Here is a 19759-nt window from a genome sequence, read left to right on the forward strand (position 1 = left end):
ATTTTTGGGTGAACTATCCCTTTAAGCTGGGACGGATTTAAAGAGTCTGAGTTGGTAAATGAATGAAATCAGCAGCTTTTGGCTTTAGGGGAGAGACCAGAGCACGTGACCTTAATATTCCCAAACGTTCTTATTTGACGTCTGACCGACGCTCATTTATAGTATATCCTGAGCTCTGTGTGACTGTGTGTTGTGACGGATATCTGAAAAGCTTTGGCTTATGGTGACCTACATATTGTGACACATTTTCTTAGCTTTCCACTACTGCAATGATACAGTGTTTGGTTAGGTACTAATAAATATGACTTGTTGAAGCATGATTCATTTCAGCATTAAGACAAGGCACTACAGATATTTTTACACAGATTTTTATGCACTGGTCAATTTTGACATTTTGGGTTATTTTGCTTCCATAACATATTTTCTTTCAGATTATAGTGGAAAGTGGAAACACACAAAATACACCAAGTGTTTATTTTCTTGCACTTTGTCTATTTGCATCTGTAGATTTGAAAGTGTTTCTCTACTTCAGCAGCACTTACAAACACCAACATTTACAGTTTTATTCCTCGCTATATTCTGAAGGTTTTTACAGAGGGGTTTGTTCATATATCATTTGCTGATTTATTATTGCACTGTAGATAAACTGTAGATTCATCTGTAGATTTCAATTACAACAGGTTGGTTAAAATATGACGTTTTTTCAAAATGAGTTTTTTCTCCAATTCAGCAAGACTTTTTAAGCTCAAATACATGTTTTGTTCATCAAATATGAACGTTTTCATTTGTGTCAGTTGTTTTGCTCATTACATAATTACCAGACATCGCTTTATTATTATTATAAAATGTGGAAATGATAGATAGAAATAGAAATGTGGATAGTTAGATATGTCCAAACATTTGACTTCTAGTACAAATACAAGCAACAATTAAACAGATGATACAGTGCAGGTATGCTTGTTTCTTATGATTTTGAGCTGTAAAATACTGAGTCGCCTGTCAATTTAAACACTAACCTGAATCCCTGGAGAGATTTTCCCTTCCACGTCTTCTAGCTTACTTGAACGTTTCTTCAGTACATCAAACAAATTCCATCAAGTGCTTGCTGAATTAAAGGGATAGTTCACCCAAAAATGAAAATGTGATGTTTATCTGCTTACCCCCAGGGCATCCAAGATGTAGGTGACTTTGTTTCTTCAGTAGAACACAAATGATGATTTTTAACTTTAACCGTTGCAGTCTGTCAGTCGTATAATGCATGGCAATGGTAACAAAATCTATGAGAGTAAAAAAAACATGCACAGACAAATCCAAATTAAACCCTGCAGCTCGTGACGACACATTGATGTCCTAAGACACGAAACGATCGGTTTGTGCCAGAAACCGAACAGTATTTATATCATTTTTTACCTCTAATACACCACTATGTCCAGCTGTCTTTGGGCGCGCGCACGGCATCCGGTGCGTGAGGTGTGTGTAGTTTGTGTGTAGCTCTGGCGTAGTGTACGTTAATGGGTGTGTTGATATCCAGCCGAAGAGCAATCAACCATAACTACAGGCTGAAGGTTTTTATAGAGGGGTTTTAACAATTCTGAACCTGAAACCTGAAAATCTGCTGGAAATGTATTTCATTAGATAATGCCTTATTTGCATATTTAAACATAACATTTCAGAAAACTTGTAATACAAAAATTTTTACATTTCTTAATGTATTTAATCGACTGAGAAATGGTGATATCTATTAATTAAATGTTTAACCCCTTTTACATGGGGTGTTTTGCCTTAAACAACAACATGCTCCATTTGAACAGCAGTTCAGAGTGTAATATTTGTGCTGAAGTTCACAGCAAAGGCAGACAGACAGATGTTTTAGTAATCTCATGTGGGACGTCTGTGATGTATTAGCAGCCAAACATAATCAGAACAGTGTGGCGCATGCATTACAATAAAGACAAACAAAAAATAAAACAAATACACAATTCACAGTAATACACACAAATGCATGTTCTGCAACTTTATATAACCAGGATATGAACTGTATGAGTGTTTTTCTTATTGCTGTCAGAGAAATTTGAGCTGGAGGTAGAGCTTGAATATATCTTATGTTGCTAAAACTGAAATAGCAGATTTTTGCACTATCCTGACTGGAGTGACACATGACTAATGTCAATTTCGTAACTCATTTATTCTTATATTAACTTCAAAGACCTACATTTTTCAGTTCATAACTGAACTAGGTACATTATAAATGAATGTATCTAGTCGGGAAATTAAATATTTTAATTTATGAGAAATTATATTGTTAACATACCACAAAGAGGCAACCATCACACTGACTTCTAAGCAGCCTTTGTTTGCATGTGTGTATTTGTGTGCACATGTAGTAATGATTTGAGCTGAAGGCCAATGCACGGTCATTTCTACCTGCAAGGTCATTTTTCATCACTTCCACAAGAGGAAATGAAGGTTTCCATCATGGCATACTTCGTCGCTTAAAAATAATAATTTCCCCACACTGGAATTTGTTGCTTTATCACACATTATATAATGTTTCCTCAATGACTTTCGTCCCACTTTCTGATTCCATTTAATACTCTGATTCAGATTTAGATTAATGTTAATGAATATGTTTGATATTCCGCCAGGCAAACACATGTGACGTGCATTTCTACAGGAAGAAAAGGAATATTCTTATATATATTTCTTCTACAATCTCTGTGATCTATCTAATAAAGCACACATTTTCAGTGCTAAAACTCCTTTTGGTTAGGGTTAGGACTATTTTTTCCATTTACATTAAAAGTAGCTTGTATATGTACAAAATATGACCGTATTATAAAATTCCGCAAGAATAATGATTACATTTACAGCACCTTCATAAATTGGAATACAAATATAAAGCAAAAACACACCTCATGTGCATTTTTTATTCATCATTTTGTAGAAGTAAAGTTGAAGTAGAAGAAGCTGACTTTTTTTGTAACAATAGTGTTAGCTCACTTCAGTTTAGTGTTGATTCCGTTTGGTTCAAAAATGTGAAGTTCATCAGTTATTAAATAAATTCAGTTCAGCTACAAACATCTCTGAAGACAATGGTATCTTAATTCAGCTGAATGTTGATTCAATTCAGTCAAATAGTGATGTTTCAGAATTTTTCAATTATGAAAGGAATTTGATTCAGTTAAAAAAGTAGTTCTACAGAAGACAATAGTTTAATTATTCAGCTCAGTTCATTTAACATTTATTCTCATCTGATATTGTCAGTACCATCAAATCGATAATATTACTGAATATTAAGTATTTTTTAAACCCTAACTAAGCAAGTCAAATGTGACAGTGGCAAGGAACCTAAACTCCATCAGGTGACAGAAATGGAAAAAAAAGGAAATAAGAATTAACATTGTTATATGAATAGAGTGCTTTAATGCCCACCCACTTTTTCAGCGATGCTGGTTCCATTCATTTTTCCCATAGGGATTTTTAAAAAGTTTTCTTTCCTCATGAACCAAACCAATCAGCTACAAGGAGAATCGCAGCATTAAAAACTTTAGTTTGAAGCAAAAATCAAACAAACAACAAAAAAACAAAAAAACACACACACACACAACAGTTATTTATATATGATCTAAATATTTAACAAATATAAAACAAATATTTATTTGTTTTGAGAGCGTTGGGAGACCCACTTAGGTTATTTGCAGTGCTTTATGGGATTGGGCGGAGCTTAGCACTCGTTTGGCACGATTTGCTCTCTGCGATATTTATCGTTAAAAATCTATTTCTCAATGGAGAAAATGAATGGCATTTTTACTTCTGGAACCAACTGTTATGCACTTTTGTAAGGTTCACCTACCATTGGTCACGCTAACAGATAGCCCTCCCCCAAACTCACGCCATTGGTTAAACCGATTTTTGTCGCAGTTTTTTTTGTTGCACCTATTCAAGGCTTAGTGTATCCCATCATGCATCATGCTTTTAAATAAATCGTGAGATTTTTGCTGAGATCTCGCGAGAGGTCACGGAAAACTTTCCAATGTAAGTTATTAGTACAATTTGGTAGAAAAACACAGTGTTGTTTTATCGGTGCAAGGATTGTGGTGATATTTATTTTGTACATTTGCAACTGCTTTTCATCACTTAATTAGAAGCACCACAAATTAAATTGTGTCATGTTATAGGGACTACTGAACAGCTGATTTTAAAATGCAATAGATTTAAAGGGGTCATATGATGCTTTTTTGACATGCTTTAATGTTAAAAAAACACATTATTTTTCAAATACTGTACATTATTGTAGGTCCTCTATGCCCCGCCTCTCTCAAACGCTTCGTTTTCTACAAAGTCCATCCTTCCGACAAGCGCAGTCTGCTCTGATTGGCCAGCTGACCCAGTGCATTGTGATTCTCTCTCTCACTCTCTGTCACACACACGCGTGCACGCCGTTGTGTGTGACAGAGAGAACATTTGAACAGTCAATAGCAAAATACTTAAACTAATAACAAAACAGTAGCTGATTCAGAAGCGCCAGATTGTCATAGCAAAGTCAGAATGACCTCCTCTCCTAGGCTCACGAAACGGTCGTCCATAAAATGCATTGCTGTTCTGTTGTAAGTAATCTTAAAGATTCCTAAATGCATCTACTTCCGGAAGGCCAAATAAAGTGCTTTTGCTTTCGTCTAGAAACACACAGCGTCTCCCTGACATGCTGCTTCAACACTAACTGCGGTTACTGAAACCACGTCTTCTTTCTTTGCGTACACATTTGGGCGCATTATGCAAATATTCCCACATAGTGAGGTAGATATGTGGGGGTGTGTTAGAATGAGCCGTTTTAGGGGGGCGTGGCAGAGTCTTAACTTTGATAAAGAATATCTCTTTGGTTTTGAGACTTTAGTCTTTGCAGCTTCAGGGATCTTATCTATGCACAATCAGCTTGTAACACTCCAAAGAGAAAGGACAACTTGAAATCGCATCATATGACCCCTTTAAAATAAAAATAAAGCTATGTAAACACTTGCATTTTTACGACACTATAAGTGTATCCCATCAGGTAATTAAATGTTTGACACACACTTGTGGTCTTCATCCTCACTTGAACACTTGGGCCAAATACAGGAAATACGTCATATAAGTCATATAATGGAGAAAATGAATGGCGTTTTTACTTCCGGAACAGACTGTTGAGCGCTATTGTTTAATTTTTAAATTTTTTTTAATTGCAATTTTTAGAACAACGAACATACAAGGGCAATAACATATAAATTACATCAAAACAAATATAATAATAAACAAAGACAATAAAAATAATCAAATAGGAAAAGCAATAAGGAAATCATATGTCCATAAACAAGTACAAATAGTTACACATTATTCAAACAATAGGCTTTAAAATAATTTACTTTTTTTTCCGCTTTGTTATTTCTTGTTTAATTTAACATATACAGGTAGTGACCAGTTTTTAAAATGATTTATTTTTTAAAAACTGCCCATTTACATTTGTGGATAAAGAATTTTCCATATATAATGAGTACATTCACAATATACCAAATTTTTAAATCAACAGTATACTCATAAAAACAAAAACAAAATATCCTTTTCATTGAGTTGTGCGCTATTGTTTACTCGCTGCACCACTGGTCACCAAACGAAATTTGCTAAACTTATGCCAGTGCTGCGTTCAGCCCCGACAAAACGGTGCAAAACGTTTTTTAAACAGAAACGGTGGTGCATTGAACACTCTGAAGTCACTGCCCTTGCCCTCCAGAATAAAAGAGAACATCCCAATCGGCATTGGCTGTGGGGATGAAAACTCCCATGATTCCACACTCAGTCACGGCGTCATCAAACTATGTCTTTGTCTCTTTGTTTATTTTGAATACGTGCCCTCCAGCGCGAAACTTACATATTGTGCCTTTAAAGAAGTTCCAGATCTATACTTGTGCTCTTATTATTTCAGTTATTTTGCATTTAATGTAAATAAACATGTGCAAACAATATACTTGCTCTTGTGAATTTATTATTTATATGCTAATTACATTGTGCAAGCTGTCTCTGTAATACCGCGTGGTTTATATAGCCTACATGGTGCTGCTGATTGGGCTGACATTGTTGACACACCCACCAAACAAGAGAAAAGGTATCTCAAACCCCGTTTGCAAACCGGAAACCGTAGCAAAACGTTGCGCACCGGTTTGAGCTTGAACTTGCCCCAGGTTTCCAAAAGCTTTCTGAAACAATCCGCTTGCCATTGGTCACGCTAACAAATAGCCCAGCACCAAACTCACGCCATTGGTTAAACCGATTTTTTTTTGTCTCACCTTGACGCATTTGGAGATTAGGACGTGCGCGCACAGGTGTTTATGCTCTCTTTGCTCATCTAACAACTTTCTCCTCTCTCCTCGCTTTACTCCTCCCACTCCTCATCTCGATATCTTCCTCCTCCTCATCCTCCTCCACGGAACACCCACGCGCTTCTCCATTCCCCTCCAGTCTCGCGTCGCGCGATGACGCTGACCTTTGCACGCGTCGCGAGATTATTCATCATAAATGGACATCTGAGATCTGATGGAGCATCTATCGGCTGAGATTCTCCTCCTCCGCTCAGTCTCTCGCTTCATCTCGCTCTCCTCCATCGGTTTCCACCGCGATGGGGAATTGAATAAAGTTGGCCGAGGGCATCTGGAGCCGCGAAGGATGTAAACCTGAGGGAAACGCGCAGCCATGCAGGAGACCCTTGCGCTGACTTGAGGAAACCTCCGACGCGTTCATTTAGTAAACGATTCAGGCCGAGACGTTTGCGGAATGGAATCGAAGTGAGTTCGGAGGCGATCCGAATCATGGATGTGTTCAGCTTCGTCAGGATGCCCAAACTAGCAGGGTGAGTCTGAGACGCAGCGCAGTCATTTACACCAATGCACTTTCTTCACGTGTTTATAACGCACTGAGTGATTGTCAGCGCTATGGGAAACATGCAGGAGTGATGTCAGGGGAATTGATGGATAACTCCTCTCCTCTCCTCTCCTCTCCTCTCCTCCTTCATTCATTCAGAGCGGAGTGCATCTGGAAAGGCTCCTTATATGCTTCTTCCTTCAAACGCGTTTTTACTGAGGGCTAATGCTGAATGTTGCAGCTGCAGCTCAATGCGATGGTGAAAATGAATCTGGAAGCTCCAGAAAACAGTCAAATCACTTCACAGTGCGCGAAATCTGCGCGTTTTCCTTTGACTAAGCAGTAGATTTGGAGGTTACTGCATTTAGCAACAAACTATATTCTCTGAAATATTTATAAAAAATATTATTTATTTATAATGTATTCTATTTATACATATTTTTTAAAATGATAAATATTTATGTGTTGCTTTTTTAATATGCATAATATTTATTCTAATATAAATCTGTGCATTATCATTATTGACAAAGCAGTAGATTCGGAGGCTACTGTAGTAACAGTAGACATATATAAAATATTTTAAAAAGTAGTAGTTTTTTTATATACTATGTTTATTTTTATGTACATTTAATATACATATTTTATTTGTAAACAGTTTTTCTTTACATAGTATTTCATCTAAATTCAGTATTTTAAATTAATAGAAATTTGCTTTATCCATCGACTAAGCACATTTGTAGATTTGGAAATTACTGTAGCAACAAACTATATTATATAAATATAAACATTCAGTAGTTATTTATATGTAATTTATTAATCTATTAATTTATTCATTTTTATTTATCTAATATATATATATATATATATATATATAATTTCAAAAATATTTATATTTATGTACCTAAATGTATATATTTTTTACTTTAAGCTATTTATTGTTTAAGCTATTCCCATATAATTTACATAAAATGGACAAACTATATTATAAAAATATAAACATTCAGTATATTTATATCATTTTTTAATATAATTTATTTATTAATTAAAAATAATTATATATATATATATGAAAGGTTTAATATAATGTGCACATTTTTATTTAGAAATAAATATTTATAGTTTGCTACTATTTTTTTCACGTAGTATTTATCTAAATTCAGTATTTTTAAAAGAACAGAAATGCATGCATTATCCATTGACTAAGCAGATTTGTAGATTTAGAGGTTACCGTGGCAACAGTAGACAAACTATATTGATGAAACGCAAGTAAGTATTATCAATTTATTACTCATTTATACAACAAAATATATCACAAACAGCATATAGTGCTGTATTGCTATAGTATATGAACTCACTTCATTTCAATCATTTTTGTGTAGCTTTCTGTCTGTCATTGTATTATATATGAACTCATAAGCCACTCTACTCTGTATGTATTGCTATGGGCCATTATAAAGCCCATGCCCAGGTTGATGATGAGAATGGTGTTTTGTGATTTAATTAGCCTCCATGCATACAGTGGCGTAACATATAAGCCGTGTGCATGCGCAGTGCTGTCCGGTTAAGCTCATTTCATCCTGTGACTGTCTAAACTCCATAACCTGGTTGGCTTGTTTGATTTTTCTTGATTTTATCCCAGCTAATCCTCCTAAAGGATTGGCCCCTGGATCTCGCTGGCATCGTCGCCACCGTCCAGTGCTCATAATTTATTCTCCAAAATAATCACGCAGTATTAAAACCGATTATAAATGTATAGAAGAGCTCTTTATTTCATGCAGCAGCTTTGCGTTCGCTTTGTGTGTGAAAGAGCGATTGTGTGTTTGTGTGAAGGGCCTGCTTGGACTGCTTGTTGTGGACTGATGTGAGTTTGTGAGGATATTTAGCCAAGATGTGTCTGTGGTGGACGTTTAAATGGAACGGCTGATGGTTTGTGATGCATGGGAAATATTTTCTGTTCAAAAATGTTTTGCAAAATGTTCAAATTCTGCAGAGAACCCTTTTGTGGTTTAATGTTTTAATAAGCAGAGTCTGCAAAAATTGAAATTCTATCATTATTTACTCTCCATTTACTTTCCAGTCATTCCAAACCAAGTCATTTCCATGTTTTTTTCCCCTTGGAACAAAAAATGGGTAATTTTGAGGAATATACACTCTGTGTACATATATGGAAAACATGGACATTTTGTGGGTTTTTTCGAATATGATTTTCTATTAGAGCTGCACAATTTGAGGGAAAAAAAGTAGGAATTTTTTTCTTTCATTATAATTATTGTTAGTGTTATTTAAAAAAGTTTTATTTTATTTTTTAAATCCTGGTTTGCTGTACTTGTGTGTAGGGCTGCACAATTTGGCCAAAATTTTGTGACCGTATCAATAAAGTAAACAAAGGATGATTATATTGCTATAATAAATAAAATTGAAAAAAAAAAAAACGAATAAAACTAAAATAAGAAATATTACTATTGCAATATTTCTTATTTTAATAATAAATGCCTTTCCGTTTTGATGAGATTTGTAAAGGGAGAAAAACGTTTGGCAAAAGGCGGGTTCGAACTCAATCACGTTCTTGATATACTAAAATAGCTCAAACTAAAGCTAAAATAAAAATATGACAAAATATATATAGACATAATAAACTAATAAAATGACAAACACAACCAAATTACTAAAAATTCAAATGAAAACAAAAATATTAAAAGAAAAATGAATTCAAAATATGAATAAAAACTGTAATAGTAGTATATATAATGATATATAATATATTACAATAAAAAGTTCTGACATAGAGCTACTGTATTTATATTATATTTTTATGTTTTTTTTTTATTCAGCTTGACATTTGTGGTCAATGTAAACTATTGTATGTGTTCTGAATCTGATCAAATAAGAACATGAAAGTCTGCATCAGTATGAGGATGAATAAATAACCACAGAACTTTCTGGTTCCCGTTAATCGTCCCGTTGATTGTCATGTGATCTTTCTGAAGCCATCCTGCTGTTCTTGTGTTCTTATGAACTGTAATCTGCTGCATTCCTAATCTCCTGCAAACAAAAGAAAAAAAGCAGACTCTGGGGACTAAATTAACATAATCAACTCAATTCATTAAATTGACCATATCACCAAAGGGCAAACGCTTGATTGTATTTCCAGTGTAAAAGCTTCCAGCCGCAGATCTGGCTGTGTTTGGACTTTGGCTAGATGGGCTGAAGGTTAAAGAGCGCTTCATCTTATTTCTGAGACGGTGCATGAAAAGCAGCACTTTGGAGAGTTATGAAAGCATCATCTTTAATTCATGCATCTCTGCTGAAGTGCAGCGGTGCTGAGAAAGAATAGAGTCTAGATTAGAAACAGCCCTGACCAACAACAACAAGACTGATGTCTGGCTGCTTCTGCTCACATCTGCACTTTCACATTGAAGCAGTCGCTGCTGGATCTTGTGCTGCATGTTTTCATCTTAAAGGGGTCATATGATGTTTTTTAAAGATCATTATTTTGTGTATTTGGTGTAACAGAATATGTTGACATGCTTTAATGTTCAAAAAACACATTATTTTTTAAAATACTGTACATTATTGTAGGTAGAGAAAGAAAAACTTGAAATCGCATCATATGACCTCTTTAACATCTTTAAAAGGGAAGTCATTTGGGTAACACTGTTGCTCACCTGATTATTGAGACTAAAAGATTAAAAAAATAAAATAAAAATGGAATGCATGCATGCTGTTAAAAGGAAAGTTGTATCCAAAACTGAAAATCGTCATCGTCATGTTGTTCCAAACCCATATGCTGATATTTTAGTCATTATTCACTGATAATCTTGCCAAAGATATTTGATTGACTTCAGAAGATGTAGTGCACATGTCAAATGGACTTGTGTTGTTTTTACTTTCCATAAAGTTTTAGTAATTGTGTTGTTTTTCATTTGTATTAGTTAGCTACTTGGTTTTTTAATTATATAGTTTTAATTAATTTTAATTTAAAATGTAGTTATTTTATTTTAAATATTAGTATTTTTTATTATAGCTAATGCGTATTTCAAGTAAAACAAGTTTTAATGAAATGGTTTTAGTTTTAGTGAAATATAGTAAACAAGCAATGGACTGACTCTTGACAGATTTTCTGTTTTCTACAGAAGAATGACAGAAATATGTAGACTCGTGTAAATTGTCGCCTTTTTTTAATTATAGTCTTAGTCCTGTGTCAAATGCCCTTTTTGGTCTTTATCATATTTAGTCAGTAAATCCTGTTATTTTAAGTCAAGTCTTAGTTGACTAGAAGTCTAGGAATTTTAATCTAATTTTAGTAAATAAAAATGTAATATTTTAGATGCACAATGCTGCATGATTGTTAAACTGATAATCACAACTATTTTGCTGAAAAGTACTGATCGTGAGTGTTGTCATTTGAGATGTTACATCAGGATTATTGCACTTTAAGCACTAATATTGTGACTATAACCTCATGCACATTGTTTACTTTACCTCATAGAGTTTCCTGTTTTATTAAATGATCATATAAATGAACACAGTCTCTAAATCATGCAAACTCTTAAGAGTGTTATTTTAATACCATTGAGATATTATTATAATTTTAATTACTATTTTGAATCTAATTTTTATATTTTCCATTTTCATTTTAATTTAGTAATTAGTAATAGTATTTTTTTTATATAATTGTAATTTATATATATATATATATATAATTATTATTTTTTTTTAGTTAACATTAATACTTTTTTTATTTTTGTTTCAATCAAATGTTTTGGTTTCTTTTATGGTTTAAATTTTAGTTTCCATTTTAGTTGACTATAATAATCCTGACTGATAAAACTCAAAAGCTTCTTTCGAAATCTAAAACAGTGAAATTCCTAAAATCAATTCCAACACTTCAGGAGATAAAGTGAAACACTGGGCATAAATGTGTCCTTTTAAGAAAAAAGCTCTGATAAGAGCATTTAAACTCTTGACATCTGGCAACCCAAGCATGAAAACTTGTGGAGGTTTTTTTTTGTTTTGCTTAAAATATAGCTAGAGAAAATAAATTAGAGTTTTAAACAGCATTTTTGTCTCATCTTTTTTTCAAAGATATTGCATGTTGGTCGTATCATCTTGTTTTAATCTTAGAAAAAAGTCACCAACTGATTCAGCGTAGTTTTTTGGTAATGATGAGTATTTTGGTTTTTGGGTGAACTATTGTTTAACCATAGAAACGGCCTGTTAGTGACAGTCTTGTGTGTAAAACGGACGTGAAGCTCTTGTTATTTGGAGAGCTGTAGGAAGTGCTGCTGCTGAGATGATCTCCAAACTCACAGCAGATGGGATCCAAACTGCTTTATTTTCCTCTGGCCTTTAACAATTACCATTATGACTACAATTATAATCACATTTATCAGTGCAAAAGCTTTGTTCCCCCTCTGAGATTTGTGCAAATGAAAATTACCAGTTGCATCACCTTTCTTTTGTATTTGTGCATTAACTGCTGTAACAGAACAGCGCTGTCCCACGTCACATATTACAATAAAATGAAAAGGAGGAAAAAAAAGTAAGAAGCTAAATTTTAGGACCAGATTTTTTGGAAAGAGAATCAACACCTAGAATGAGAATTACAAAATTTGAAGAAAATGTGCTTAAGTAGTGCAAAAAAATCTTAATGGTCTTAAAATAGGCTTTATTTTCATCACGCAACTTAAAACTATGCAACTTTTTCCTTTGATTTCAATGTTAAATGTGACCTAAACACGTTCTTGGTGGGTTTCTCCCACAGAAATGCTGTGCAACATCTGCTGAAATGTAAGAAACGTGTTAAAGTCTTAACCAGTGTGCAGGTTTTGGTCAGTTTGGCTGTGATTTTAATGCACTCTTGTCTGGCGTTAAGTTATGATGAGATGCATGGTTTGCTGCTGCCTGTTGTTTTTTCCATGTGAGCTGTTCTGAAGGTTTCTTCACGTTCATTGCTCACACCAGAAGGAACAGGATGTGCCAGGCTGAGAGTGATGCATGTGCAGAATATTTATGAACTCAAGCAGACAATAAGTTTTGCTGTAAGTGGTCAGATTTGAAATATTTCATATCACAATGACTTCAGGACAAAGCAGTAAGGCCAGAAACGGTGCAAGTGCACAAAAACAGATGCAAATGATTAGCGAAAGCATCGCAGGTTGTGTTGCGCTATAATTTGCTTTTTTGACATATTTCAGAAAACAGCAATAGCTATGTTTCCGTCCACATAATTTTGTGAATTTTGGGTTATTGCATCAAAAATGCTGGTTGGAAATGTCAAGATACGCATAAAATCTTTGCAAAATGCACATTAAAATATGTACCGCATGCGCTCAATTGAGAGCTGTTTTTTTTAGTATAGATATTTTAAACAATATCATATTTTTACACTTAATTTGATGCACAATTTTTACTCCGAAATTGCTAGTACATTTTTTTGTTCATTATTTAATGTATGTTCCGTTTTAGTTGACTATAATAATCCTGACTGATAAAACTCAAAAGCTTCTTTCGAAATCTAAAACAGTGAAATTCCTAAAATCAATTCCAACACTTCAGGAGATAAAGTGAAACACTGGGCATAAATGTGTCCTTTTAAGAAAAAAGCTCTGATAAGAGCATTTAAACTCTTGACATCTGGCAACCCAAGCATGAAAACTTGTGGAGGTTTTTTTTTGTTTTGCTTAAAATATAGCTAGAGAAAATAAATTAGAGTTTTAAACAGCATTTTTGTCTCATCTTTTTTTCAAAGATATTGCATGTTGGTCGTATCATCTTGTTTTAATCTTAGAAAAAAGTCACCAACTGATTCAGCGTAGTTTTTTGGTAATGATGAGTATTTTGGTTTTTGGGTGAACTATTGTTTAACCATAGAAACGGCCTGTTAGTGACAGTCTTGTGTGTAAAACGGACGTGAAGCTCTTGTTATTTGGAGAGCTGTAGGAAGTGCTGCTGCTGAGATGATCTCCAAACTCACAGCAGATGGGATCCAAACTGCTTTATTTTCCTCTGGCCTTTAACAATTACCATTATGACTACAATTATAATCACATTTATCAGTGCAAAAGCTTTGTTCCCCCTCTGAGATTTGTGCAAATGAAAATTACCAGTTGCATCACCTTTCTTTTGTATTTGTGCATTAACTGCTGTAACAGAACAGCGCTGTCCCACGTCACATATTAAAATAAAATGAAAAGGAGGAAAAAAAAGTAAGAAGCTAAATTTTAGGACCAGATTTTTTGGAAAGAGAATCAACACCTAGAATGAGAATTACAAAATTTGAAGAAAATGTGCTTAAGTAGTGCAAAAAAATCTTAATGGTCTTAAAATAGGCTTTATTTTCATCACGCAACTTAAAACTATGCAACTTTTTCCTTTGATTTCAATGTTAAATGTGACCTAAACACGTTCTTGGTGGGTTTCTCCCACAGAAATGCTGTGCAACATCTGCTGAAATGTAAGAAACGTGTTAAAGTCTTAACCAGTGTGCAGGTTTTGGTCAGTTTGGCTGTGATTTTAATGCACTCTTGTCTGGCGTTAAGTTATGATGAGATGCATGGTTTGCTGCTGCCTGTTGTTTTTTCCATGTGAGCTGTTCTGAAGGTTTCTTCACGTTCATTGCTCACACCAGAAGGAACAGGATGTGCCAGGCTGAGAGTGATGCATGTGCAGAATATTTATGAACTCAAGCAGACAATAAGTTTTGCTGTAAGTGGTCAGATTTGAAATATTTCATATCACAATGACTTCAGGACAAAGCAGTAAGGCCAGAAACGGTGCAAGTGCACAAAAACAGATGCAAATGATTAGCGAAAGCATCGCAGGTTGTGTTGCGCTATAATTTGCTTTTTTGACATATTTCAGAAAACAGCAATAGCTATGTTTCCGTCCACATAATTTTGTGAATTTTGGGTTATTGCATCAAAAATGCTGGTTGGAAATGTCAAGATACGCATAAAATCTTTGCAAAATGCACATTAAAATATGTACCGCATGCGCTCAATTGAGAGCTGTTTTTTTTAGTATAGATATTTTAAACAATATCATATTTTTACACTTAATTTGATGCACAATTTTTACTCCGAAATTGCTAGTACATTTTTTTGTTCATTATTTAATGTATGTTTGAATAAATCTGTCATGACAACATGTTTTTATTATAGTCACTGTTTAAATGTTTATATTTTCAAGAACAAATTGGAGTAGAAACATAATTGTATCATTAAAAAGTTGATGTAAAAACTGCCTTCAAATGTTTATATACAACTCAGTGTTGATCATTAAATAAATTTGAGTAAATAATTGATTGTTATAAAAAAACTGTTTCTGTTTATTTTCAGTTTCGGTACAAAACATTAGGAGTCCAAACAACATTGAGCCCCACTGACTGTCATTGTATGAACCAAAAAAAAATAAAAAATTCAAAATATCACTGCGCTGTAATCAGTAGCACAGTCGCTTCTGCCGCGCCGCTATCTGCAGTGCTTCCAAGATGCCTTTCAACATTGTTGTTGAAGATTGAAATGCAGATATTATGTAACACGAGGCTTTATTTAAAGTCTTAAATTGATCACTTTAGAAAGTGTTAGTTGCACTGTTCCAAACGTAGTGTGCTGCCTACATAGGCAGCATTTTAAGGCATCATGGACTTGTTCCAGACATGAAGTCTGTTCCAAATAGTAGGCAGCATAATTATACCTCATTTTAGCCAAAAAAAAAGGCAGCGTTACACATGTGCTTTATGGAAAAGACAGTCCCAGAATGCATTGTGACAAGCACAGGGAAATACAAAAGCTGATGGATGGATCAAAAATGTTGATTTATATATCAAATTCATTTTATATTAAAAATATGGATCAAAATTGTTTATGGAAGGAATAAAAATAGAAAATATTACTTTATGTTCATGTAGTGTCCTATAAAAAATAAAATTTCCACCCCCTCATTTTTATTTTTCTGGATACCGTTTTAATGGTTTTATTAAATTTTAGTATTCAAAAAGGATGTCTTAAATTCATAAAAAATGTTAACAATTTAAAATGTATACAAAAATAGTGCCCGATGAAATGCCACCCCCCAACCAGAAAAAAGTTCTGTTGTAATTTTTCTGTATTTTGTTTTAATGGATTCATTTAATTTTAATAATAAAAAGGATTGATAATCAAATAATTAAGTGTAAATTTATTAATATCTATACAAAAATTGCACCTTTGACACACTTATAAATTTTTTCAGGAATTCTGTTGTCATTTTTCTGCATTCAGTGTTTTATTTAATACAAATGTATTATTAAAACCAGTGGTTAATTAAATGAACATTCATTCAAACAGACACAAAAGAGACATATATAATATATTGAATATTATTTAAAAAAAAACATCTGTCATGAAAACAAGATTTTATTACAGTTACCATTTAAATGTTTATATTTACAACAACAAACTGGAGTAGAAACATAATCGTATCATTAAAGAAATTGATATAAAAAGTGCAAATATTCTTCAGATTTAAATGGCAGTCTTTTCACCCTTTAATATTCACAGACTAGTATATATTGTAAGTTGATAAGCTCTAATTATTATTATTATTATTATTTTATTTTTTTTTAGATTTCATGACATTCCACGTTACACAGTAAATTTAATTTTAGCACTGGATTGTGCATTTTAGAAACATGCATTTGACTGGAGGATCATATTATTTTAGTGAAATATTGATGGTAAACTATTAAAATCACTTGAGTCATCAAGTCTGAAAAAGTGCTTTGTGTTTCAATTCCTGCCAATGTAGTGTTCTAAACACTCACAAATGAGGCTGTATTTTAATTAAGATGCTTCCTAAGAAGGTAGCTGCCTATGTAGGTTGCTCTATAGCAGGGGTGGCGAACTCCGGGCCTGGAGAGCCGCAGCCGTGCAGAGTTCAGCTCCAACCCTAATTAAAACTCACCTGACTGTAGCTTTCTAGTAACCCTTCAGACCTTGATTAGCTTGTTCAGGTGTGTTTGATTAGGGTTGAAGCAAAACTCTGCAGGGCTGCGGCTCTCCAGGACCGACGTTCGCCACCCCTGTCCTATAGGATTTGGACCAGAACCAATATATAGGAGCTATTTCAATCTTTCCATGCAAAATGGAAAGTTTTGCATGGATTATAAATAATTATAAGCCAAGAACTATTAATTTTCTACCATTAAATGTTTGTTGCGATTGACTGTTCAAATGCGGAGTTCTGCGCAATGCAGAGTAACGTGTCGTGTGTGTGTGTGTGTGTGAGGGGGAACAGGGTCACATCACAGGAGAGTGAACTGTCTGTCAGAAATCATAACACGTCAGCCGTCTTAACCGCGGCTTGTGTACTGCATTATCACTGTGTCTGTCACGCGACTCTGTCGCCCTTTCAGGCTTGAACTGATGGTGAAACTAACGACATTATTAACTGTAGCTCGGGATTATGGTAAGGGGCGTTACATTTCCGACGCGTGCTTGTGGTGTTCGGCCAATCACAATGCTCTGGGTAGATGGCCAATCAGAGCAGACTGCGCTTTGTAGAAAACGAAGTGTTTGAGAGAGGCGGGGCATAGAGGACCTACAATAATGTACAGTATTTGAAAAATAATGTGTTTTTTTAACATTAAAGCATGTCAACATATTCTGTTACACCAAATACACAAAATAATGATCTTTAAAATAGCATCATATACCTTTAAAACTGTATTCAGCAGTGCAGGACTGTGTGTGTTTATGGTGTTATTGTTTACAGTATATTTTGATTGTATGCATGAATTTTTCTTATCATTTATTTTTAAGTTGAAGCTATTTTCATCCGTGTTTCAGTGATGTGGTCGTCCCTGATGGTTGGGTATCATTAGCACTTAAGTGAAGTACACTAGTCTCCAGACGCGACTGTGAAGTGTTCTTGAAGCGGAGCTGCATGTTACCTGACAACAACCCATTTGCAGTAGCAGGACTGAGTCATTTCCCCAGCCGATCATCCGCTCTCATGGATCCTGACCGTCTCTGTCTGAGATGGAGCTGTGATTTTTTTCCATCTGTCTGTCAGTTACATCATCTCACCTGCATGCTGCTTTATAATCTGCCTCTGCTTTGCATTGCTTTGCTAAATGAGTTACTAAGCTAGTGCTGGTTTTGCTGATATCAGGTCTCGAGCGACGCGACAGCTAAATCGCTGTCATTATATTGAACAAATCTGTCTGTACTGTAAGTGCCAGTTTGGGAGGCTGTTTTTTGAGAAGACTATAGTTTTATTCTTGTCTCATTTTAAAAATGTGCTGTAATCCACTGTAGGACATGTTATCCACCGGCTGACGATGCTTTCTACCATTAGATCATTTTATTTTTTCCTCAAATTCCATGTTTTCCATTTTAAGCATGTCTCATCAATTTAATTCATGAAATGTTAACAATTTATTAAAAGTAATAATAATACAGCTCTATAAAAAAAAAAAAAAATATATATATATATATATGTATATATATTTAGCAATTGTGTGTTGTCTCTTTAATTTTTCCTCTTTTTTTTTAAATTCTTCTCTTTGTCTAATATTTTAGGGCCTTGAGAAGGTTTATTTTCCCCAAATTATGTATTTTCAGTTTTCATTTTTGTAATTAAACATTCAATGGTTTAATTATAGAAGCATGATTAATCAATTCATAAAATTTAAAAGTTATAATCTATATAATAAGCTTATAGTTTATATAATAAGCTCCTAAACATATTTTTATTATTTAAAAAAAACTGTTGTCTGTTTTAATTTTTCTAGATTTGATTTAATGCAAATGTATTATCGTCATATTAACCATTAACAAATTAATTAATCTTTTAAAATAAAATAAAATGAAAATGTAACAGTTTTTTATGTTTTGCTGCATGACAGAGGTTTACTGTTAAAATTAAAACATGGAGAAAAAATGGTCATTCTTTAAATAAATCTTTAATATTGTAATATTATTACTTTGAGAAGTACATTCTACTGTACAATAGTAATACATTTGTCATAATTTCTTCAAGTAAACCCAGACTTTTATTTTGGCAGGGTGTAGTAAAGATCATATGTGTGTATTTTATGATAGTTTAAAAAAAATAATAATATAATAATCTAGTGGGCTGACTCTGAGAGCAGCTCTGGAGATGAAGTTCATGTGTTCAGACTTCATATTTCAATAGCAGTCTTTTGCAGTTTAATATTCACTAACACACAATCTGATAGCCCTAATTTTAATTTATTCACCCAAATTTTGCAGAATTCTGTGACATTTCTCAGTAAATTCCATTTTTGCGACTGGGTTCCGTGATTCTGCCTGCATTTTCTGCACTGTAAAAAATAAATCCGTAAAATAACAGAAAAAGTACTGGCAGCTCATTGCACACAACCATTAATTTTACAGATATTTCTGTTAACTCTAAAACAAAATGCAATGAAGTGTGAAATTCTAAATACTGGTAAAACACCTGTAAAAAAATAAATACGGAAAAAATCCTTCAATTTATACAGTATATTGTGCCCTATTTTTTTTCTTTATAGTGTGGGTCCGTTCACTCTGTGCTAATTATATTAGAATGAAAAGGAAAGTGCTTTACACAACTTACACACATATCCTAGTTTAATAGGAGGAGGTGTGTGAGTGAGAGTGTGTGAGAGTGAGTGTGTGTGTGTGTGTGTGTGAGTGAGAGTGTGTGTGTGTGTGTGTGAGAGAGAGAGTGTGTTTGAGTGTGTGAGTGAGTGTGTTAGTGTGTGTTAGTGTTAGTGTGTGTGTGTGAGTGAGTGAGTGAGTGAGTGAGTGTGCGTGTGAGTGTGTGCGTGTGAGAGAGAGTGAGAGTGAGTGTGTGTGTGTGTGAGTGTGAGTGTGTGTGTGTG

At 34.0% G+C, this 19759-nt stretch overlaps 1 protein-coding gene across 1 annotated transcript in view; it reads left to right on the top strand.

Moving 5' to 3' along the window:
- Positions 1-6295: 6295 nt before the first annotated feature.
- LOC107563879 (FERM and PDZ domain-containing protein 4-like) overlaps positions 6296-19759 on the top strand; it is a 66515-nt gene continuing 53051 nt past the window's right edge. The window contains exon 1 of the mRNA XM_016248847.1: positions 6296-6877. Within this exon, the coding sequence (XP_016104333.1) occupies positions 6837-6877 (41 nt within the window). The 5' untranslated portion in view covers positions 6296-6836. The remainder of the gene's footprint in view (positions 6878-19759) is intronic.

Source organism: Sinocyclocheilus grahami, unplaced genomic scaffold (assembly GCF_001515645.1).
Source record: "Sinocyclocheilus grahami isolate Dianchi unplaced genomic scaffold, SAMN03320097.WGS_v1.1 scaffold894.1, whole genome shotgun sequence".
Lineage (NCBI taxonomy): Eukaryota > Metazoa > Chordata > Actinopteri > Cypriniformes > Cyprinidae > Sinocyclocheilus > Sinocyclocheilus grahami.